The 25,087-nt window shown below is 34.5% G+C and overlaps 1 protein-coding gene across 2 annotated transcripts in view; it reads left to right on the forward strand.

Moving 5' to 3' along the window:
• Positions 1-25,087, forward strand: part of KIAA0319 (KIAA0319 ortholog) — a 126,994-nt gene that overhangs the window by 20,803 nt on the left and 81,104 nt on the right. The window contains exons 2-3 of one of the 2 annotated variants that reach the window (XM_031946777.1): positions 8,579-8,696; positions 12,782-12,948. In XM_031946777.1, coding sequence (XP_031802637.1) covers positions 12,882-12,948 — 67 coding nt within the window. In that variant the 5' untranslated portion in view covers positions 8,579-8,696; positions 12,782-12,881. The remainder of the gene's footprint in view (positions 1-8,578; positions 8,697-12,781; positions 12,949-25,087) is intronic. The other variant, XM_031946778.1, reaches the window with a different exon arrangement.

Consider the following 25,087-nt stretch of genomic DNA (forward strand, 5'->3'; position numbering starts at 1 on the left):
ATTTATCAATCATAGAAATTCAAGCTTTCAGTATGTATTGGTAATATGTTCTAAGGTTTTGTTAATTAAGGATTAGTTGAATTTCTTACATAAATTGTGTTGCTAATGGTAAAGAATGTGAAATTATTTTCCTATTTTTTAGTATCTATCTGATAATTTTAAAAGGAAGAAGAAAAGACCATAAATGAGCTTCCTCAGAAAAAGCACTAGAATCATACTAATCTACAAATAAATTCTATAAACCATTGTGTCAGGTACAGGATTTAGGTAAGGATAGAGATAACATGATATATTAACTGAAATGCTCTAAAGTTTCAAATTGGAGAACCATATTTAAGTGATTGGATTAGATTAGGTCAAAATTTCTAAATGTGGAACCAGAGAAACAAAGTCCCTTTTAGAGTTTTCCTGAAAATAAAGCATATTGTTCAAGAAAAGATAGGTAAGGACCAGATAATTATAGGAAACATCTGGGACTATCCTTCCTATTTTTTTCTGTTTCCTTAACCAATGGTTTCTGCCTGCTTAACTCCAGCTTCTGCAAACCAGGAGCCTTTTACCTGTTTCTGTCCCACCACAGGCTAAAAGAGTGTTCCGTTAGCTCATGACTCTATTCAATGGGACTTCATATTAATGCTTAAGTTTTCTTGGTTACTTTGGTGAGTCCTTTTAGTAATTTGATCTGTATCTGACTTAATGTAATAGTGTAATTATGAGAATTGTGAGAAAAGACTTTATATATTGTTTAAACCTATCCCTGTGTGACTGGGAAACTAGATGATCTGAAGAAAGTCCCTGCTTCTGAGTGGACAGACCCAGAAGCAGCTAACATCCCGATGAGACAGCTCTTCCAAGTATCCGGACAAGGGTTGAATCTTCTGTCCAAGTTTCCCCTCCCCCCTCCCCCCTCCCCTTTTGTCATGTATCTAACCACTAAGGTCCTGATTCAAGCATGTATTGGTATTTTCTCACTTGAACATTCTTGGTCCCCCAACCCCCAGTCCTTTTCAAACAATGGTTAGCAATGACACCCCCAATACAACCCCCTGAGCAATATCTCTTGGTATATACTTGCCTCTTTTTTATTACACTCCTGTTCTCATCACAGAATTCTGATTCTGTACCCCACACTGTGGGCATGACCCCCAAAACTTGAGTTAATACTGCTCCCACAGGGCCCATAGGAACAGTAACTTAAAACCTAAAAATGATTTTGTCAAAATCTAACCCATTTGTGGTATAGACTTACCTTTGGTTCATCATGTCAAGCCCTCCTTCTTAGGAGGGGGAACTTTCATTTGTAAATATCATTTTCCTCACTCCGAAATAAATTAAACTAATGTTTGTGTCCTGATTTTCCTGTCTCTGTCCTGTTCTACTTTAGTTATGGCCACCCACAGGTTAGAGACTAATTTTGGTCTGGTTGAAAACAGAAATAAGTAATATGAAATAGGATTAGTCTTATGGAGAGGCACAAACAGTATTAAGGGAGAAAGATCACTTATAAATGAAAAGATTAGGGAAGATTTCATAGAGGAGGTGGCATTTAAGGTTAAGTTTAAAAATTTTTAATAATAGTTTTTTTTTATTTTTCCAAACACATGCAAAGATAGTTTTCAGCATTCACCTTTGCAAAACTGTGTTCCAGTTTTTTCTCCCTCCTTCATCCTGTTCTTGCTAGACAACAAGCAATCTACTATAGGTTAAACATGTGTAATTCTTCTAAACATATTTCCGTATTCATTAAGCTGTACAAGAAAAATCAAATCAAAAGGGGGGAAAAAACACAAGAAAGAAAAAAAACAATTTAGCAAATAAACACCACCATCACCAAAAAAAAAAAAAAAAAAAAAAAAAAAGGTGAAAATACTATGCTTTGATTCACATTCAGTCTCTGTAGTTCTCTCTCTGGATGCTTATGGTTCTTTCCATCACAAGTCTATTGGAAATTGTTGAAAAACAATTTTTGTTTTTCATTATTGAAAAAATTGTTGAAAAGAGCCAAGTTAATGTTTTTTTTTTTTAATTTAATAGCCTTTTATTTACAGGATATATGCATGGGTAACTTTACAGCATTAACAATTGCCAAACCTCTTGTTCCAATTTTTTACCTCTTACCTCCCCACCCCCTCCCCTAGATGGCAGGATGATCAGTAGATATTAAATATATTAAAATATAAATTAGATACACAATAAGTATACATGACCAAAACGTTATTTTGCTGTACAAAAAGAATCAGACTCTGAAATATTGTACAATTAGATTGTGAAGGAAATCAAAAATGCATGTGTGCATAAATATAGGGATTGGGAATTCAATGTAATGGTTTTTAGTCATCTCCCAGAGTTCTTTTTCTGGGCATAGCTGGTTCAGTTCATTACTGCTCCATTGGAAATGATTTGGTTGATCTCGTTGCTGGTCCATCAGACCTGGTCATCATATAGTATTGTTGTTGAAGTATATAATGATCTCCTGGTCCTGCTCATTTCACTCAGCATCAGTTCATGTAAGTTTCTCCAGGCCTTTCTGAAATCATCCTGTTGGTCATTTCTTACAGAACAGTAATATTCCATAATATTCATATACCACAATTTATTCAGCCATTCTCCAACTGATGGACATCCATTCAGTTTCCAGTTTTTAGCCACTACAAAAAGGGCTGCCACAAACATTCGTGCACATACAGGTCCCTTTCCCTTCTTTATAATCTCTTTGGGATATAATCCCAGTAGTAACACTGCTGGATCAAAGGGTATGCACAGTTTGATAACTTTTTGAGCATAGTTCCAAACTACTCTTCAAAATGGTTGGATTCGTTCACAACTCCACCAACAATGCATCAATGTCCCAGTTTTCCCGCATCCCCTCCAACAATCATCATTATTTTTTCCTGTCATCTTAGCCAATCTGACAGGTGTGTAGTGGTATCTTAGAGTTGTCTTAATTTGCATTTCTCTGATTAATAATGACTTGGAGCATCTTTTCATATGACTAGAAATAGTTTCAATTTTTTCATCTGAGAATTGTCTGTTCATATCCTTTGACCATTTTTCAATTGGAGAATGGCTTGATTTTTTTATAAATTAGAGTTAATTCTCTATATATTTTGGAAATGAGGCCTTTATCAGAACCTTTGACTGTAAAAATATTTTCCCAGTTTATTGCTTCCCTTCTAATCTTGTCTGCATTAGTTTTGTTTGTACAAAAACTTTTCAGTTTGGTATAATTGAAATTTTCTATTTTGTGATCAGTAATGATCTCTAGTTCTTCTTTGGTCATAAAGACCTTCCCCTTCCATAGGTCTGAGAGGTAAACTATCCTGTGTTCCTCTAATTTATTAATAATTTCATTCTTTATGCCTAGGTCATGAACCCATTTTGACCTTATCTTGGTGTACGGCGTTAAGTATGGATCAATGCCCAGTTTCTGCCATATTAGTTTCCAATTTTCCCAGCAATTTTTATCAAACAGTAAGTTCTTATCCCAAAAGCTGGGATCTTTGGGTTTGTCAAAGACTAGGTTGCTATATTTGTTGACTGTTTTATCCCTTGAACCTAACCTATCCCACTGATCAACTAATCTATTCCTTAGCCAATACCAAATAGTTTTGGTAACTGCTGCTCTATAATATAATTTTAGATCTGGTACAGCTAAGCCACCTTCATTTGATTTTTTTTTCATTAATTCCCTTAATTCTTGACCTTTTGTTTTTCCATATGAACTTTGTTGTTATTTTTTCTAGGTCATTAAAATAGTTTTTTGGGACTCTGATTGGTATAGCGCTAAATAAATAGATTAGTTTAGGTAGAGCCAAGTTAATGTTAAGACAAACATCAACAGTATGTACAAAGAATGGGAAAGAAAAGGATTGCATGTGAGATTATGCAATATTATTTATAGTTTTAAAAATAAATGTTAAATTTAACATGATAACAATATTTTTCTGTTTGTTTCCCCATTTGGATTTCCTTCTATTTTCTTCTGTGTATTTTGTAGTGTTTCATTGATACTTTTCTTCTTCTTTTTTTCTTTTTTTTTTCTCTTCCTTATTTTTTTGTTATCAGGATCACAGTCCATCCATTTCCCCTACAACTTCCTCGGTAGAAACACTCTCTTGTAACAAAGTACAATTGAATAAAACAATCTACCATATTGACCATCAATTAAAATGTATGTCTTATCTATAACTCTAGTTTAGTCCATTACTTTTTGACCAAAGGGTAGGTAACATACTTTGTTATTAGTCTTTTGGCCCTGTGATTGATCATTCCATTGATCAGAGTTCTGAGTTGTTTTCTTTTGCATTATTGTCACTTTATGCTTTGTCTCTTGGTTCTGTTAAGTCAAATCCTGAAGGATAGGTTTTTAAAAAGTATAGTTGGAGGGAAGATAAAAGGATTCTAGACTTGGGCAGTAGTCTAAGAACCCTCTCTATCCTTTTTGTTTTTCTTTTTGACTCCTTTCTGCCCTTATGAAAGATACTAATTCCTGAAAAGAAGGCCCAACCCATATTTCTGACTTCAAAGTGTGCAGTCCTTGGGTTGGACATGTGCCAAGAGAATGCACATTCTAACAAAGATCTATAATCAGAATTCAGCAAGGAGATAGCCCATATATAGCCCATATACAGATATGCAGTATTCAGTTGTTTTTTTCCTTAAATACAAAGCCTTGCACTGTTTTTTTCAGGCCAGGCAACAATGATATTGTCAAGCATTTGATTTTCACCCTTTCTGAGGTCCCTGTCACTGTGCATTCCTAAACCAACAACTAGAAAAACAAAATCTGCACAACCGGCATTTGCTTGTTGTGGCTTTGGACCAAGTGCCCTGGAGTAATCTTAGTCTATTTTCTGTTCTTATGACCTCTGTTTGCTAGTGACACTGAATGGCAATGACTATCAAAGAAGAAAAAAATTGAGTAGAAATGTAGAAAAAGAGACAAAGACAGAGAGAAATGTGAGTCATATATTTTTCCCAAGAAGTAGTTATTTGCCTGGGACTCAGCTGGATAATTCTGGCTAGAACCTCCCAAAACCCAACATGGTTAGGAAGCAGCAAGGAAAAAACATGAGATTCTGGCTGCCAAAGAAGAGATTTCGTTTCATACTTTTATCCCCAACTGAGATGAAAGCTGTCAACTGGCTCTGAAAAATAATTGACTTTCAGAATAGAATGGAAATTCTGTCCATATGAAATGGGACCCATTGAAAACCCAGAAATAAAATGAGATTACTGACTTGGGTCATATGAACAAAAGTTGCAAAATCTAATCCTAATGATAACTTTTTTAGTCCTTGTGCAGTTTTAAATTTAGGGTCAAAAACCCAAATTGTTCATCTCTGTCTTAAAATGATAGCTTTTTTTTTTTTTAAATAAATCAGCTTACATTTCAGTACTTTATATGCTTTTTTTTGTTTTCATTTTTATTTACTGTTTCAATTAAGTTTTTCTTTAAAGTTTTATTTATGTCTTCTGATTTTCCATCAGTCATTTCTAGAAATAATATCTTCTTCCTTTTGTCCCAATCAAATTCTCCCTTGTTAAAAATAAAGTTTAGGGGAAAAACCCAACTGAGTATCTGATAAAGTATACAACACTCAGTCTTAGTTGATTCTTTCTCCCTTGCTATTCTCTACCCCTTCTTAGAGGAGAAAGGCATGTTTAATTATATATTTACTAAAACCATTGTTGATTTTTCAGCTACTTAAGAGTTCAGACTTCCTTTTTGTGATCTTTTTGTTTATTGTAGTTGTTGTATACATTTGTTGTTTTTCCTTTAGACTTGACAAAATGGTTTATCCTTTTTTTTTTCAGATCCTCTTCCATTACTAATTATTTTGACTTTGTACAAATCTGTTAACCTGTCATTATAAAAAAGGGAATAATAATAATATTAGCAATTGAATGGACAGCTAAGTGGTGCAGACAATGAAGTTCTGGACCTGGAGTCAGAAAGACTCATCTTTCTGGGTTCAGATATGGCCTCAGACACTTATTTCTGCATGATCCTGGACAAGTCACTTAACCCTGTTTGCCTTTTCAGTATCTTTTCCAAGAAAACTTCCAAACTGGGTCATAAAGAGTTGAACATAGAGGAAATGACTGAACATTAACTTGTTTGATCCTCACAATAACTCTATGAAGTAGGCACTGTCCCCATTTTACAGTTGAGGAAATTAAAGTGAACAGAGGTTAACTGTCTTGTCCAAAGTCATACAATTAAGTGTCTGAAGTAGGATTTGAACTCATCTTCCTAATCCCAGGTCCAGTGCACTGAGTCACTTAGCTTTCTTATTTATAAGAAAGCACAGAAAAGAGCTATCTAAAAATGTGTAGCATGGATAGGTAGGGACCCACATCTTTAAGAGGAAATATAAACATTGATGAAATCAACATTCTTTTCAGTTATTTAGTACCTTGATTTAGAATTGGAAGGGACCTTCCAATACAATCTTTTGATTTTACTGATTAAAAGAATTGGGGTATAGGACAGAGAAATAAGTTATTTTAAAAATAGAATTTGAGAATTTCATAAAAGGTAAGCAAACAATGTTATTATGTTCCTAAGAAGGGATGATCATTTGTGAATGGAAGGATCGATAAGACTTAATTGAGGGGGTGGCATTTAAACTGGTTCTTGCAGCAATATATAAGAACTCAGCTGAACAGGGCACAGTGGATAGAGCATTAGCCCTCAAGTCAGGAGGACCTGAGTTCAAATCTGGTCTGAGACATTTAACACTTCCTAGCTGTGTGACCTTGGGCAATCCCAGTTACCTCAGCAAAAAAAAAAAAAAAAAAAAATTCAACAGGAGGAATTGGAGTGAAATTTGAGACAGAGGGTGTTCTAGGAATCAGGATAGCATGAGCTCTCAGTGGTTTTTGTCTTGTCCTCCATCCTTTTCTTTGTATATTCATATGTACACACATACATACATACAGGTGTATATATATATATATATATATATACACATATATTTTGTTTAGTTAAATGCTTCTCAATTTGATATACTTTTCATGTAAAACATATTTTCATATTAGCCATGTTGTAGAAGAAAACACAAACACATACACGCAAACAAGAAAACTAAATAAAGTTTGAAAAGTATGCTTCAATCTGTCCTCAGAATTTATCAGTTCTCTTTCTGGAGGTGGAGACTATTTTTTATCACTCCATCCTCTTCTGAGGAAGCCAAATGAGGGACAGAAAATGCTTTCTATTCCTTGAAATGCTACCTAAATATGTTTTGTTTTTGTTTTTGCTATTAAATTTGTAAAAGGAGTCTTGCCAAAAGTTATTTCACACTTTAGTGACCACAGTTCTTTATGCCATACCAGTTTTGTAAGTTTTGTAGATTAGTTATTTCGACACTACTCTGAACCAAGTGAATAGAGGACTGCTGAATCTGACTATCAATGTGGGGGGTGGTATAGGAAATGGCTTTTGAAATTACTATATGATATATCTTTTGTTCTAGATTTTATTTTCATCATAGTGTTGGCTTTTCTTCCTTCTCTTATTATTAACTTTTTTCTAATTATATTAAGAGTTCACATAAATGAATATTGTACTGCTCAGGTTCCTGAGACAAAATTGGCTTGAATTGTCAATCAAGTTGAGGAAGCTATATTCCATCTTGAATCTTGCAATCTTCTTTCTTTGGGAAGGAAGGGATCATAGATAACATAAAATAAATAAATAAACATTTCTCTTGTAAAACAGGTATTCAAAAAGGAATACATGAGCACATGAAAAAAAAGTAAGGAAAATAAGCATCACAATATAAAAACCAACCAGAGGATATAATTAATGACTGTGCCCATCCATCTTTTTGCTAACCTTATCCAAAGATTATCCACTGACTTTGGTTACTTTTCTAAGAACCAAGAAATGTTGATAAAACCTATAGTGAAATAATAAGCAGTTGGTAAAATACCCTTCCTGGTATGAAGATCAGGAAATGATTATTCTATTCCCACTTTACTTTACTGCCAATGTCCGGACCAAATTCAGCTTGATAACTCCCTCCAACCCCAGGTCTTCAAGTAGCACTTTTTTATTTGGCCTAGGATTACAAAACTATCTTTTCTGTTATATTTGATCCTTATTATGATAGAATCACAGAAGTTGAGAGTTGAAAGAAGCCTTAGTGTTCATCTAATCCAACCCAGACACAAAAGGGATTTTCTCTTATGATATATATATTTAAATATTTTTATTTTTAATTTATGGAATAAAATATTTCCATAACATATAATAAAAAACATGATTGCACATGAAAATGTAATTCTATTGTGTACAACTTGCTACTTTTAAAAATATATAATAAAGTTATCATGTACATTATTTCCTTCACTCTTCCCCTCACCCTAGAAGTGGCTACCTATCATTAGACACATATTAAACAGAACCTGTCTAATCTCTTCTTGCAATGACAGCTGTCATGTACTAAATATGCCCAGGACCTTCAACCTATGCTCGAATATCATGGAATCAAAGCCTTTCACCATTCTGGTTATGTTCCTCTTGGCACATCCCAGCTTATCAATATTTTTCTTAAATTGTGGTATCCAGACTGAACAGAGTGCTCCAGATGAAGTCTGATGAAGGAAGAATGTAGTGGGACTCTCATGTTCCTGTATCTGGAAGCCATGCAGGCTCTTCTTAATGTAGCCCTAAATCACATTGACAGGTAACTGTCAACTTGAAATAAGTCTTTTAGTGGTATGTCTTAAGGACCTGTGCTTGCCTCTTTGCTATGATTGCTATTATGAATGACTTGGATGATAAGCATGTTTGTCAAATATATATATATATATATATATATATATATATATATATATATATATAGGTTATATGCATGGGTAACTTTATAGCATTAACAATTGCCAAACCTCTTGTTCCAATTTTTCACCTCTTACTCCCCACCCCCTTCCCCAGATGGCAGGGTGACCAGTAGATGTTAAATATATTAAAATATAAATTAGATACACAATAAGTATACATGACCAAACCGTTATTTTGCTGTACAAAAAGAATCAGACTCTGAAATATTGTACAATTAGCTTGTAAAGGAAATCAAAAATGCAGGTGGGCATAAATATAGGGATTGGGAATTCAATGTAATGGTTTTTAGTCATCACCCAGAGTTCTTTCTCTGGGCGTATCTGGTTCAGTTCATTACTGCTCCATTGGAAATGATTTGGTTGATCTCGTTGCTGAGGGTGGCCAGGTCCATCAGAACTGGTCATCATATAGTATTGTTGAAGTATATAATGATCTCTTGGTCCTGCCCATTTCACTCAGTATCAGTTTGTATAAGTCTCTCCAGGCCTTTCTGAAATCATCCTGTTGGTCATTTCTTACAGAATAATAATATTCCATAATATTCATATACCACAATTTATTCAGCCATTCTCCAACTGATGGGCATGCCATCAAAGGGCTGCCATAAACATTCATGCACATACAGGTCCCTTTCCCTTCTTTAGTATCTTTTTGGTATATAAACCCAGTAGTAACACTGTTGGATCAAAGGGTATGCACAGTTTGATAACTTTTTGAGCATAGTTCCAAACTACTCTCCAGAATGGTTGGATTCATTCACAACTCCACCAACAATGCATCAATGTCCTAGTTTTCCCGCATCTCCTCCAACAATCATCATTATTTTTTCCTGTCATCTTAGCCAATCTGACAGGTGTGTAGTGGTATCTGACAGTGTGTAGAGTTGTCTTAATTTGCATTTCTCTGATTAACAAATGACTTGGAGTATCTTTTCATATGGTTTGTCAAGTATATTAATCAGATTTGTTCTCTACTCAAAAGTGGGAGAGGTTGACAGAGTCAAGATTCAAAGAAACCTCAATAGGGTAAAATAATAAACTAAAAGTAAAAAGATGAAATTTAATATACATAAATATGAAGACCTACTTTATATTAAAAAAAATCAACTTAAGTACAGAATGAGGGAGATGTGATTAGCCAATAGTTTGTCTGAAAAAAGTCTGGGAATTTTAGTGGATTGTAAACTTAATATAATGTCGACATAAAAACTAAGAAAGTTAATGTGATCCCAGCAGCATTAAGAGTGGCAATGTGTCCAGAACACAATGTATTTTGGTTGCAGTCAAACCACACCCAGGCTGTTATTGCATTCATTTGTGAGTTCCATATTTTAGAAAGGACATTGAAAATCTGAAATGAATCCTAGACTAGGTAGTCAGAATGATGAGGAGACGTAAGACTTCTGTAAAAGAATTGGTTGAAGGAACTAACTGGAAATGTTTGGCCCTGAGAAGTTGGGAGCAGGGCAGTGATAGCGATCTTCTGGTATCTTAGGGGCTGTCATATGGAACATGCTTGGCAAAACAGGGCAGACTAAGAGAAGTGACTAAAAGTCAGCAATTGGCAAATTTTAACTTGATGTCAAACCAGACTTCCTAGTGATCAGAATTATGCAAAAATCAAATGAATTATCTCTGTAGGCAGTGGATCACTTTTCCCTAGGAATCTCCAAACAGAAGTTGGATGATCCTTTGTCTTCATAAACTATAGTTGATAGACTTGGGGAACATGTTGTGAAGGGATTATGGTGTAGGCATTTATTCACCCAGATGATTCCAATGGTACTTTCCCAACCTCAAGATTCTGTTATTTATAGTTTTGGTACATGATCCCCTGGTTTAGATGACTCTAACAACTGGATTGTATTATGTAAACACCTCTGTTACTAAGATGGGGGACAAAAAGGCCATCTCCACTCCCTGTCCTTATGTTTCATGGCAGTTTTTGAAATAATGAATGATTAGCCTTCTTAAATGATCTTCAGATAATTGCCTAATGGACTTAGTCTGCCTTTGGCAGGTAAGTGGCACAGTGAATTGAGTGCTGAGATTGGAATCAAGATTAAGTCAGCACTTTTTGTAGTAGCAAAGAATTGGGAACAAAATAGATAGCCTATCTACTGGAGAATGACTAAATGGATTATAGTATGTGAATATTATTGAGCTGTAAGAAACAATACATATTAAGAAAAGAATGGTTTGGTAGAGATGCAATCTGTGGTAATGAAGAGAACAGATCTTCCTATGAAAATGGTCTGCTTAGAGATTGAATTGTGATATCTTCAAAGCTAAATGTTATTTTTTTATGTCTTGTCAAGAGTGGATACATATTTATATCCAAGAGACTACCATCACATATAGTCTCATAAAATAAATAACATATTGTGTGAGACATGTCTCAACTTTTCCAACTTTGTTTCCTTTACTCAAACTATTCTAGGTCTGGAAAAATGGTCTCTAGACTTTCTTTATTTTTTTTTTTTGAAAAGGGATAAAACTTTGCATATGAACTTCCAATACATATATTTACATAATTATAAATTATATTAAATATATGATTCTAAGTTCATTTTATTTTGATTCTTGGTTTGGCAAGTGGAAGTGAAAAGAAACTCAAAAATATAGGTAGCTCCAAATAGAAGAAACACATAATTAGCTGTACTTACTAGATTATTATAGTAATTTTTAAAAAATCCCATCCACCAATTATGCAAAAGATTTTATTGAATTCTGGCTGATAACTGTCCTTCTTAACAGTAACCCGTTATTTTTACAGACTAACTTGAAGGCTTTTTTTATGTTTCTAATAACCTACTACACTCTTCATCTATAAGATTTTAAACAGGTTAGAAAATTTTGTTTCCAAATTTAAGTATGGCTCTTGAGTTTTATAGGTAACATGTTTTTAGCAGCAAAATCTTATATATTTCCCAACATCTATATTTTATATGGATTGTGTATATTATTTTTGACTCCATTTCACTCTGCATTACTTCATGTAAGTCTTTGCATGCTTCTCTGTCTTTATCACATTTGTTATTTCATTTTTAAAACATTTTAATAATAGTTGTTTATTTTCAAAATATATACAAAGATAGTTTTCAATGTTCACCCTTGCAAAACCTTGAGTTCCAAATTTTTCTCTCTTTCTTTCCCCACCTTCTCACCTAGACAGCAAGTAATTCAAAATAAGTTAAATTCTTCTAAACAATTTTCCACATTTATCATGCTGCACAAGAAAAATCAGATCAAAAAGGAAAAAATGATAAAAAAAAGCAAGCCACAACAAAAAAGATGAAAATGTATGCTGTAATTTACATTCTGTCCCCATAATCCTCTTTCTGGGTGCAGATGGCTCTCTCTATCACAAGTGTATTGGAATTGGCCTGAATTACCTCATTGTTGAAAAGAGCCACGTCTATCAGAGTTGATCATCATATAATCTTCTTGTTACTATATACGATGTTCCCCTGGCTCTACTCACTTCACTTAGCATCACTTCATGTAAATCTCTCCAAGCCTTTCTGAAATCATCCTGCTGGTTGTTTGTTATAGAACATTTGTTATTTCTTACAGCACAATAATATTCCATTACATTAATGTGCCATTTTTTCCCTCATTCCCCAATTGATAGTCATAAACTTTATATCCAATGTTTTTGTTATCACAAAAAACCATTGCTATAAATATTCTGTATATATGTCTCTCTATAGCACAAACAGAATTAGAGTGACAGAGTTGTAGGCTCACACCTTCTCTGAAATTCCTTGATTACAGTAACAAGATACTAATGGTGAACAATGTTTCTTCTACTGCACCATACTGTGATACAAATAGGGATTTTTGCACAGGTATAAGTAACAGAGACAATTTACCATGCTTTTCCATTCAATTACTCTTCTGTTTCTTTCTTGTCTCTTTGTCTTTACAGTTGTTTACGGCCAAAGTTATATATTAAACATCATTAAAGGAAACCATCTACTGTGTACTCTCCCAAGGTCAGGAGTCAGAAGACTACGGAACAATTGTCTATGCAGCACAGAAAGATTATGGATTCAAGTGTATGTTATGCATTGTTGTTGCTGGGAACCATTGCAGGTAGGAAGCATTCACTTTTTAAGACCCATATATACATCATCCTTGAGCATCTTGAACATAGAATAAAAAGTAATTTTTTTTAAACTGAATTTTATAGTATTTCCAAGCAAAGATCATTCACCTCTCTCTCCTTTCTACTCTCTCCTTCCCTACCATATTGGGAAAGTAAGAAAGACAAAATCCTAGTTACAAACACGTATAGTTAAATAAAACAATATTGTTATTGGCCATGTCTTTAAAAAAAAGTCTTCATCTGCAGTTTAAATTTATCATCTCTGTCAGATGTGGGCAACATATTTCATCATGAGTCTTAGGAAATTGTAGTTCATCATTGGTTTCATCAGAGTTCCAAAATTTGTGTGTGTATGGGTGTGTGTGTGTGTGTGTATGTGTGCATACAAATACATGTGTATATACATATATATGTACACACACAGAGGAAACATTTTCTTAATGTATATGCATGTATATATAAATAAATATGAATTTTCTTTGTGAATATTATACACAAAGCATTTATATATATAGATACAAATGTAGATATACAGATATGCCTACAATATATATATAATGTGTGTGTAATATGTATTATATTAATGTTTCATAAATCAGTCAAATTATACCTTCTTACTTTCCCACTCCAATCTTTTGAAAACATCTCAGTCATTGAAAACACAAGAAAAACAAAACCTATTACACATGGGTTGTCAATCAAAATAAATTATAATAGCTTTTTATTTTTCCAAATACATGAGAAGATAGTTTTCAACTTTTGCCTTTGTAAAACTTTGTGTTCCATTGTTCTCCCTCCCTCCTCTAAATAGCAAACAATCCAATATAGGTTAAACATGTGCCATTCTTCTAAACATATTTCCATATTTTTTGTACTGCATAAGAAAATTCAGATCAGAAAAAGAAAAAAAAATAACCAAACAACAACAACAATAAAACATGAAAATATTATGCTTTGATCCACATTCAGTCTCCATAGTTCTCTCTTTGGATGGGGATGGCTCTTTCCATCACAAATCTATTGGAATTTCTTTGAATCACCTCACTATTGAAAAGAGCCCACTCCATCACAGTTGGTCATCACATAATCTTGCTGTTACTCTGTACAATGTTCTTTTGAGTCTATTCATTTCACATAGCATCAGTTCATGTTAAGTCTTTCCTGGCCTTTTTGAAATCAGCCTAGTCATCATTTCTTATAGAACAATAATATAAAATAAATTTTTCTCTCAGATTTCATTATTTATCACTTCAGAAAGAGTTATAAGTATTTTGTACATCTTTAGAATTTATTTTGTTTAGGATTAACCCCTTCCTTAATTAAACGTACCTCTAATTTCTCCTCTCTATTTCTTCCTGTCCTCTCCTTTAGTGTATGAAACAACTTTCCTCAATTTGCCTCTCCCTTCTTCATTATTCCTCTTCTCAATCTCTCCAGTGCATCACTTTTTCTTTTTTTTTCCTTTATTAAGATCATCAAAAAAATAACAGAACAACTCCCCAGCTTTGTCAAATTAGACGCCCTTTATAAACCTTGGTAATAGGGATCAGAGTGACAAATGTATCATGTAATGTAAGCAGCTTTTCTGTTCAGTCATTTATCATTGTTCATTCCTTTTAATATTTCTCTTCATTCCTTTGTTTGTACTTAAAAGTTTTTCCACAGCACTGGTCTTTTCAATATGAATGTTTGGGGGGCAATTAGGTAGTGCAATGGATAGAGTACTGGCTCTGAAGTCAGAAGAACTTGAATTCAAATCTGGTCTTAGACACTTCACAGTTATTACCTGTATGACCATGGGCAAGTCACTTAACTCCAATTGCTTTGCAAAACAAAGAAACAAACAAACCTCTCCCCCCTCTCCCCCCCCCCCCAATGCTTGGAAGTTCTCTATTTCATTAAAAATTCATTTTTGTAACATTATACTCAGTTTTTTGGGGTAAATTATTCTTGATTCTAAACTCATATCCTTTGCCTTCAGGAGTATCGTTTTCCTCTTCTTTATAGTGGGACCACCACTATAATTAGACAGGTAGGTGGCAAAATAGATAGTCCTGAGCCTAAAGTAAGCTCATCTTCCTGAGTTCAAAAAATCTGATCCCAGGCACTAGTTGTGTGACTGGGCAAGTGACTTAACTTTGTTTTCCTCATTTGTAAAATGAGCTGGGGACATTTCTTTGCCAAGAAAAGGTCATGAAGAGCCAGAGTGACTGAAATGAAGAAAAATAACTATTGAATGATGAGGAAGGTGGCACAGTGGGTGCAATGCTGGGCCTAGCATTAGAAGGACTTAAAATCAAATCCAGCCTCAGGTACTAACTGTATGATCCTGGCTAAGTCACTTCATACCTGTTTATCTTAATTTTCTCAACTGTGAAATGTGGATAATAATAGCTTCTACCTTGCAAGGTTGTTTTGAGGATCAAATGAAATAATTGTAAAGTGCTTAGTACAGTGTCTGGCACATAGTAAACACTATATTAATTATTAGTTATTATTATTACTACTAAATTGTGTGTGATCCTGACTATGGCTCTTTCTTTCTGGCTACTTGCAGCATTTTTTCTCTGACCTAGAAGAGCAGGATTTTAGATATGATGTACTTGGGAGTTTTTATTTGTGGATTTCTTTCTATTTCTATTTTGCCTTCTGATTCTAAGATTCTGATCTGGGAAGTTTTCTTTTAAGAATTTTTTGAAATATCCAGATTCTTTGTTGTTCTTGTTTTTCATGGCAATCAGTTGGGTCAGTGATGATCAAATATTTCTCTTTGATCTGTTATGTAGATCATTTGTTTTTTGCTGTGCAATGCTTTATGTTTTCTTCTAACTTTTATGCCTTTAAATTTAGTTTTAATATATCTTGCTACCTCATTGACACATTGTATTCAGTAATAAGTACTCTCATGACTAGAATTTGAATGGAGCCTAGAAGGACCAAGTTTAGAAGCATTTGTTATGAGAAGTGTTTTTTTGAATTTAGGAAAATATATATTTCAGAAGGTTATTCCACTAATAAAGTAAATGCTACCTGACCCTATAAATTATTTTCAGTTCTGAGTCTAAATCTCTTATAAAATATGTGGCTGATGGATAAATTAGATGACAATTAACATGGCTCAAATTTAATGGTAAGAGATGTTGAAGAAGGGACCCTGAAACTGTAAAACTCTTTGAAGGAGAAAATCTCCTTCAGCTCTGCCTCAGTGAGGGACTCTGCTAAGGGAAACAAGACAGTTTCATTCTGTTACCTAGAAAGAAACTCATTCAATTCAAATTCAGCTCAAGCTGAAATCCAGCTTGCAGATGAGCCAACTTGGGCTGACCCAACCCCACTAGGTCTGACCTACTCGGGCTATCTCAGCCCCCACTAAGACACTCCATCAACTAAAAAGTCTTTTGCAGATTGACCCTGGTAGCTCCCTTTGCTGCTAAGATTTTCTGTCCACTGAGAACTGATTCTCAGTGCAAAACTCCATTTTCCAATAGATCTGCCATTATAGTCTCTTGGTAAACTGATTTCTATCTAACAATAAACTTTCATTTTGCAACTAATAATTTGGGAATGAGAGAATTCTTTCACTCCTAAAATCTGCGACCTATTTAAAGGGGATTCTTAACAACTCTCTTATAGCCACTAATCTAGACCACTCAAATAGCATCAATGTTACCTAAAATTAATATTTTAAGAATGAATTAAGTGCAATACTCTTTTTTCTTTCTATCTCCATTTTTTTTATGTTGAGAATGTTTTACTCCTTTCTATGAATGTTTGAAGTGTCTTTTTTATTACTTAATGCTCCTCTTTCTTCATTTGTGATTAAACTTAGATTTTCTAGGTAGGTGGGCTACATTCTGAATTTCATTGTTCCATTCTCTCTTGAGTTTTCTAGTGAGTGCAGAGTACTTTATAGTGTTATTTGAATTTTCTTCCCTTCATATTTGAAGGTCATTTTCTTGATTGCTTACAAAACTTGTTTCTGAATTGAATTGTTAAAATTAATCATGTATCTTGTAGTGTGTAACATTGTGTTTTTTGTTTTTTTCCTGGAGGTAATCTATGAATTCTTTCAATTGGTATTTCATTTTCTGTATTCAGAAGTTCTGGGCAATTCTCTATTATTTTTTGCACTTTGGTCTTTGGAATACCATCATGTTCTTGTGGGAGACCGATGATGCTTACATTGTTCCCATATATCCTATATTCAAATTTTGTATGTTTTGTATGTAAAGTTTATTTTCTTCTTCTAGATTTTCCTTCACTTCTGTGTATTTGCATTCTAGATCTATTGTTCTCTCTTTTTCTCTTTGGTGAGAATTGCCATTGTTGGTTCCACTTTTTTAATTTTGTCCAATAATTCTGCTGTGCAGGCCATAAATTATACTTTCACAAGTATCATTTCTCTTTTGAAATGAGAAACAGTGTGTTGTGTTTACATGTTCTCCTCACTTTCTGTTGAATAATTTTCCTTTGTTTTGTGTGTACTTTTGTACATAATAAACACTTCATCAATGCTTTATCATTCATTCATATCATGAAGTAAATGATAGTACAACTTTTAAAGATTCTGGTTTGTTTCTGCAATAGTATACACTGCTAAATAAATCATTGTATGTAATTACTTGGTTTCTTTATTCTACTGTAAAAATAGTGGCAATCTTCTGTGCTACAAATGATTTCTGAAGGTCAGTAGAGAAACAGAGGAAAAGGGACAGAATTCAGTGTCACATCACACTCTTCTTCCAGAGAATTGAAAACTCAAAATACAAAAATTAACTTCATAGCACCAGTGCAGCAACACTGAACTACCAGTGCTAGGTCAGAGAACTAAGGAACAGAGGGAGTAAAATAAAACACCAGAACAGAACACTGTGTATAACACTAAATCTGAGGGAAAGAGCTCAGCATTCAATTGAGACCAGTTCTTTTCCTGGCCCCACAAAGTCACTTGAGGTAGAGACCTATGCTAGTGAATAGTGAAGTAATTGCTCATTATAGGAGGAGGCTAAAATTCTTAGATTTAGCCCAGAAGGAAACCATCATCAAAGGAAAGGATGTTAGAAACTGAACAAAAGGGGAGAATAAGAAGGGTGATGGGAGTGTAAAGGCTAAAATTACCAAAAATCTCAGGAAGATGAAAACTCAAAAATCTTGAATGTACACAGATATATCAAAAATGAAAACATTAACAAAAGGAAACATGGCTTCCAAATCTAATAAGTGAGTTCAAGCATCTATCAATAATAAATAACCTCCCCAAACCCCCCCCCAATTTTTTTCTCAAACTATAATTACACACACACACACACATATATTCTCACACACACACACACACACACACACATATGTGTATGTATATTAAAAACAGACACATTTCTGGACATATACACAGTGTCTATAAAGTAGAATAATATGTATTTGGGAATTATTTGGAAAATATTTTATTTCCTAAAGAGTAGCACTTACCTGCTGTCAGCATTTAAAAACTTGAAATCAGGTATATTCATTCTCCACATCATAGCCCACATATCATAATCCCATGTTTCCATCAATGTTATAAAGTTGAATAAAATCAGATACACAGGGTCATAATCTCATGTATTCTCCAGAGAGACAAATCTTGTTAAATAGGTTCTATATGTACTAATCAAGCCATATACTAATTTTAGAGGTGAGATTTACATATTGGCAAAGTAACCAAGAAAACTTAATAGATATAAAATGAAATAAAGATGAAAGTAATATTATAATTATCATCAGTATTCAATAATTTCAATTCTCCTTGTAACCTACTCCCAATATTCATTTAATCAGCATATTTCATTTTGAATATACATCTGGTTCCTGGAAACATCTTCCCTTAGACATTTTAGAATAGGTCTCATTCTCAAAGCAGCTTTGTATCGGTCTCTTTCTAGTAGGCTTTTTTTTCCCTCTGGATCCAAGACACTTGCAAAGTTCTAGATAATTCTACTAAATTCTATAATTGAGAATACCCTCCTAAATTTGTTTTTTCCAATAACTAGATCATATGGTAAAAACCTACTCAAGCCTTGTGATTCTAATCCCACTAATAATATAACTATATATAAAAAAACATCAAATAGGAGCCCATAGTTCACTTGAAACTTCAGAGATTTCAATTATTATATACCATTGATTCTATCTTTCTTCTTTACAATCATTAATGCAATCCTGAACCCAATTTTTAGAACTTATTATACCATGTTCAAGAATTGTATACATAATTATATGACCTTTTTTCTGCTTTCTTTCTGCTAATTCCTCTTATAGGAAGAGGAGAGACTTTAAGAATCTAATTTTATACATAAATATGTAGCTACCAGTACTTACTGTAAATAGGTGCTGTTTATCCCTAAATTCAATGTTATACAAATGAAATGGTTTAAAAGAAGTTTATTCAACTCAAAATGTAACAAATAACAAAAGATATAGGATGGGATATTTTAAAATTACCTTTAGAGAACAGTTTATTTAAAATGAATTATCTGTAACAAAATATGTTCAGTTGTTAACTATGCTTAAAAGAAATAGATTTTATACAAAAAATACAAATCTTAAAAACCCTTTAAATATGGAAATGATGAGGTTTGTGTTCCTGGTGGTCAGGGAGTTAAATGATGAGGTTAGTGGCAGGTTTGGGGTTTAGGGAACCAAATGAAGAGGTTTGACTCCCCTAGATTCCCCTAGGATTTGGCTCAGAACAGGGAGTTGTGGGAACCCCTTCTGGCGGCACAGAGGTCCTTCGTAAAGGAATTTACAAACCCGGAAAGCTAGGCTGGTAAAAGAAGTTTATTATTGGCATTGGGAAGTCAGTTTTTACTGTGCATGAATAGACAGAATTCCGTGGTGGCAAGGTCCCAATAGAGAAGAAAAGTTTCCAGCAGAGAAATCCCAACAAAGAGATATAAAATCTTGTTAGGGAAATAGGTGAGAGAGATAAAGAGAGGGTAATGCTGAAAGAGAATGTCATTTCAGCAAGCAGAGGCTGTTGCTATGCCAGAAAGATTCCTTGGTATGACATTTTAGGTCCTTTGCAAGGACTGAGCCCCAAGTTGGCTCATTTTATGGCTAGAAGCTGGGGGCAGTTCTTGATGGGGGTTGGGTGCAGCCTAGGCTGGAATCAGAATAGAAAATCTTGGAATTGAATGAGTGTCTCTAGGCTGATCTTCACCTCAATGGGGAGCTTAATCAGTAGTGAGTGATATCAGTGGGGGTGGTGCCCCATCTCTCAGGATAACAGAATAAAACTGTTTATCCGGTTTCCGGGAGGGGAGGCTTTTACAGAGGCCAGAATTCAAGAAGACCTTTCTCTTTGAATGAGTTTCAGAGAGAGAGTTTCAGGGTCCCCTTTTCAGTTTCAGGTTCCCCTTTTCAGTTTCAGGCTCCCCTCATCAGAAACATAAGTAGTTTAAATGCATTTAAGGATATTCCAATTGGTCATCATTTCAGCACACTATATAGTTCTGTTGTTTTTTAGTTATGTCCAACTCTTCATGATTCCATTTTGGTTTTCTTGGCAGTTTGCTAATTCCTTCTCCATTTCATTTTATAATGAGGAACTGAGGCAAATAGAGTGACCTGCTCAGGGTCACACAGGTAATAAGTGACTTGAGGACAGATTTTAATTTGGCACTTCCTGATTGCAGATCTTGCACTTTATCTACTATATCATTTAGCTGCCCTATATGCTCTATGCACAGGTTTTCCTACAATTAAGTTATCTCTACAATCAGTCATCTTAGTGGAAAGTAATTTATGAATTGTCTTGTATTATCTAAATAGAAAATCCTAAATCAGTTTGTTATTTAATATATAGAAGTTTAATTACTGGATTAAACAACAAACTTAAATAAAATAAGATTTCCCAATAAAGTAAAAATGGGACATATGAAAAATCCAAGAGACATAATTTCTGGGTAATTAATAATTTTATTAATTATGACTAGTGAATTATTAATAAAAGTCTTGCCATTTAACTTTCTCTCATAACCTAAAGACAAATCTTGGAGGTGACTCATGGTTATATATCCTTGGAAGAGTGGGTGTTTCCAACAGATTGAAATCAACTCTGAATGATTAATAGTTATTGAGAGAATGAATATTATAATGAGAGATTTATTTTTTTAAAAAAATAAAGCTATATTAAAAAAAAACATTCATAGAAAGTCTTCAACATTCATAACCCTATGTTCCATTTTTTTTTCTCTCTTCTTTCCCCTTCCCCCTCCCTCATATAGCAAGCAATCCAATACATGTTAAACATGTACAATTCCTCTCTATATAAAAAATTTTAATGGGGAACTGAAGGATTGACTTGATTTCTTTCTATTCAGATCTTCTCCAGCTTTGGGCAAAATAGATAAAGGGATCTACCCTCTACCCAAGCCTGTCTGAGTAGAACACAATGGGCCAGAGTTCACCTAGATTAGATTCTATTTGTAAGTTTTTGTAGTTGATTAGGGAAAGAATCCCACCTAGATAGAACAGTCTAGGTGATTTGTTACTGGGCAAGGTCAGAAATCTTGAAAGAATGGACTTTTAAGAAAGAAATAAAAATGTGGATTCCTCCTTATATAATTGGTTATTAATATGAGAGAAATAATTATTTCTCTCAATGAGAAAGTTTTTCAGTTATTCTCCACTAAAATAACTGATTAAAAATATAATTTTATTCCTTAAAACAGAAATTCCTGACTTAAACCTCACAAATTAATAGATTTGAATATTTTTTTCCTTCTTTTTTATCTAATTATCACCATATTATTCTGAAAGAATAAGATGTTTCAGGGACCTACCCATATATATTTATATAACAAATTCAAGCACTAATTTAACTCTTATTTAGGACATGAAATGATTATAAATTTAGATAAAAAACACTAAGATCTTTCCCATTTATAGCTTCTTAGAATAAATTAGGTAATTTAGTATTAATCTAATAGATTTAATATTGCAATACAAACTTTCATTATTTACCTGCTGTAATAATAGGAATTTTCTGTAAAAAGAAGTAGGGGTATGATTATGATAGCCTGAAAACTGGTCCTCCAGGCCTAAGCCTAAGGCCATAGAATGACTCTACATAGCACTAACACCCAGGACACGCAACAATCAGCCAGAGTCAGGGTAAGCAAAAGTCCTTAGTCTTTATTCTTGGTCCTTAGATGCCGAATTGAACAGGATCGAAGCAGAATCTCTGCAACCACCTTCTCCCTCATCTACCACCCAAGTGTGACTCTGGCCAGTCTTACTCTATCTCCCTCCTACAATCCTCTGTATACACCAATCATCGAGCCAGCACAGGATAGTGGGAAGGACCATTTTCCAAGCATATGCCCATAGAGTATCATCCAGTTTGTAGTTAGCCTCAAGTGCTTGGCTTGGCAGTCCTGACCTCAGTGCATCGACTCAATAGTTTCAGCCCTCTGCAAGTATACAAGGATTTAATTCCAGATAAAAGTCAAAATTAAGTTTTTCGAACATCCAATCTTATGTAATTTACCCTGTAAATGAGATGGAACTTGTCATAAAAAGAATGTGCAACTGATTGAGTACAAAGGTATCATCCCTTATCTACCTGAAATGTTATTTCCTTTTTACCCCATAATTTTCCCAGACCATGCTGAGTCTCCCCTCTCAGATGTGGATTGGATTTTCCCAAATGATGGCAATTTTTCTAGTCCAGGAGTTCTGTTCCTTTTATGAATACTGGTATTTCCTTTCAAATACATTCAAGGCCCATAATTACTGATTTTTCTCCTTGGGCCTTTCCTTCTTCATGTGCAAGTGGGGGAAAAAAAATCAAAGATTGGATTTTGGAAATTTATTTCTTTTATCCATCCTGAGCTTGGGGTAGCTAGATTCTTTACCACTTCATAGCTTAAACAACCCTAGGGATCTCAGGTAGTGGGCTTCATTGCCAGCTCGAGTGAGTTTGGAACAGGCCTGACCACGATGATAACCAGATGTTAAGGTCCTTAAAAAGACCTAGCTTTTGCTTGCTGTTTGTTAAGAGGAAAATGCTTTGTTCTGCCTTCCATCCTGCCCTGATTAACAAAGGAAAACTCAGGACAATGAGAATTAAAAGTAGTTTATTTAAGTACATCAAGTTGATAGGCTAATCATCGAAGTTCAGTAAAAGATTCAAGATGTAGCTAGCTTCTGTTGATACCTTTTGTGATGAAAGAAAAACAATTCTGAGAAGTCCACATCAGCAAAAAGGGGATGGGTTATCACATCTCAGTTCCACTGCAATTTATGATGTTTGTCAGGTACAAGCAGGTGGGGTGATTTGGCAAGGGATAAATAGCAGGTAATACAAAGCTGTAGACAGAGTGACATATGGGACACTGAGTCAGCATAACTTTCAATACCATCCACCATAGAACTTATCACACTAACCAATCTACAACATTCTCTTTTATTTTCATTAGTCAATGAGACTAGACTGCAATATTGTATACTGGCTTTTGGCTTTTTTCCAGGACAATATACATCCCCGCTTCAAGTCAGCTTGAGATTTTTTGGTTTTGTCTTCTGAAACTTTGAAAACAGAATAACAAAAAATATTGACTCAAAAGTTAGAAATTAAAGATTGTCTGAGCCAACCATTTTGGAGTTATGAAATTCTATGTGGTAATTCACTTCCAAGAAGCTTTACAGGATTTTTAAAACTTTGTTGTGCAATGAAGGTTCACTCTTTATTTAACAATTGTTCACCCCAGACTTTTCCTTCCCAGCTATTCTCCAATCTTAGATTCTTCAATTGTCTCTTCTTTCCATGATCATTCATACTTCTCTTGGGAGGAATCTGTATCTTCTTCGCTCATCCTTCAGATAATGGGCCTACAATAGTATATTCTTAAAGCAAAGCTAAACCTCACTGCCCTATTTAAATATTTTCTCAAGAATTTTTGTAGAAAAGTTCTGTGCCTTAAGTTCCTTTAACTTTTACTAAATTTACCACATAATTAACTTCTAGAGTCTGGGCCCTTTCATCATTGAAATTAAAGTGAATTGAGAGACAAGGTTCTAAGCATAGATCAATTTATTAGTTCGGTTGTCAGTAACCAATAAATTGAGTCAGTGAAGTCTCTAGCAGTTTCACCTTGCCATGCCCTCTGAGAAATCCTAGTCATGTCCCCGAATTTAAATTTTCCCTATAAAATCTACTTACGGGCCATCCCATAATTATTGCCCTCCTTTGGGTCAGTCTGCCATGGTATCTGCCTCATGGTGTCTTTCTCCTTATCCTTTCTCCTTGCCACGTGGTATCTCCCCTAACTCCACTCAACTCCCCTTCTCCTCCTTACAGTTAACTAACTCTTTTAGGGTACTAAGTCCCATTCAGGATTTAGTCTGCCAGCTAAGGCATGCCTCAACCTTAAGGGGTGCTCCCTTTCTCCTAAGTAATTGTGAGTTCCCTTGAGAAACTTCTCTTTTATATGCTTTCTCGCTCTATTTCATATTTACCATTTCTGGTATCAATTGTATCCCTTCATTTTGTCTGGAACCTATTCCCCTTAATAAATCTACCTTTTGCCAAAGAGAATGGCCATTGTGAATTCTTCACATGACCAAACTCTAATTTGGTTCCTATCATCATCTAATGTCTACAACACTGACATAATTTTGGTCCTCAAATCATATTAATTGCACATGTGTATTATGCATTTATATCACCCAGCTCCCACTCCCACCATCAATATGGCCATAGGTAGCTCCTTCCCAGTGAAAATAGTGGTGCAAAGGAGTGTCAGGTTGGAGCTCATGAGACTGAGATTGTACAAGTTGGTAGGTAAGTTCTGGGGCAGTTCCTGCAGGATGATGGGGCTGCAGTGTATAGTCTTTTGGTTCCCAAAATAGTAGTACTGGAGGGGACACAGAGCTGCTAGCGAGCTTAGCATGAGGAAAAGCAACAGGAGCAGGAGTTGGAGCAGTGACAGTGCCTGAGAAGCAGTTGTGGGAACCCAAGGGAAACACCCGGGACTCCTGGCAACCCTGAGCTCTGGGCAGCTGAGAGCAAGGGACCAAAGCTTCCACCTCCACATTCAGGTTCCTCCACTCACCAAAGGAAGCTTGTGGAATAGGGTTAAAGAAGAA

The sequence above is a fragment of the Sarcophilus harrisii genome, chromosome 1, assembly GCF_902635505.1.
Source record: "Sarcophilus harrisii chromosome 1, mSarHar1.11, whole genome shotgun sequence".
In the NCBI taxonomy this organism is placed as follows: Eukaryota; Metazoa; Chordata; class Mammalia; order Dasyuromorphia; family Dasyuridae; genus Sarcophilus; species Sarcophilus harrisii.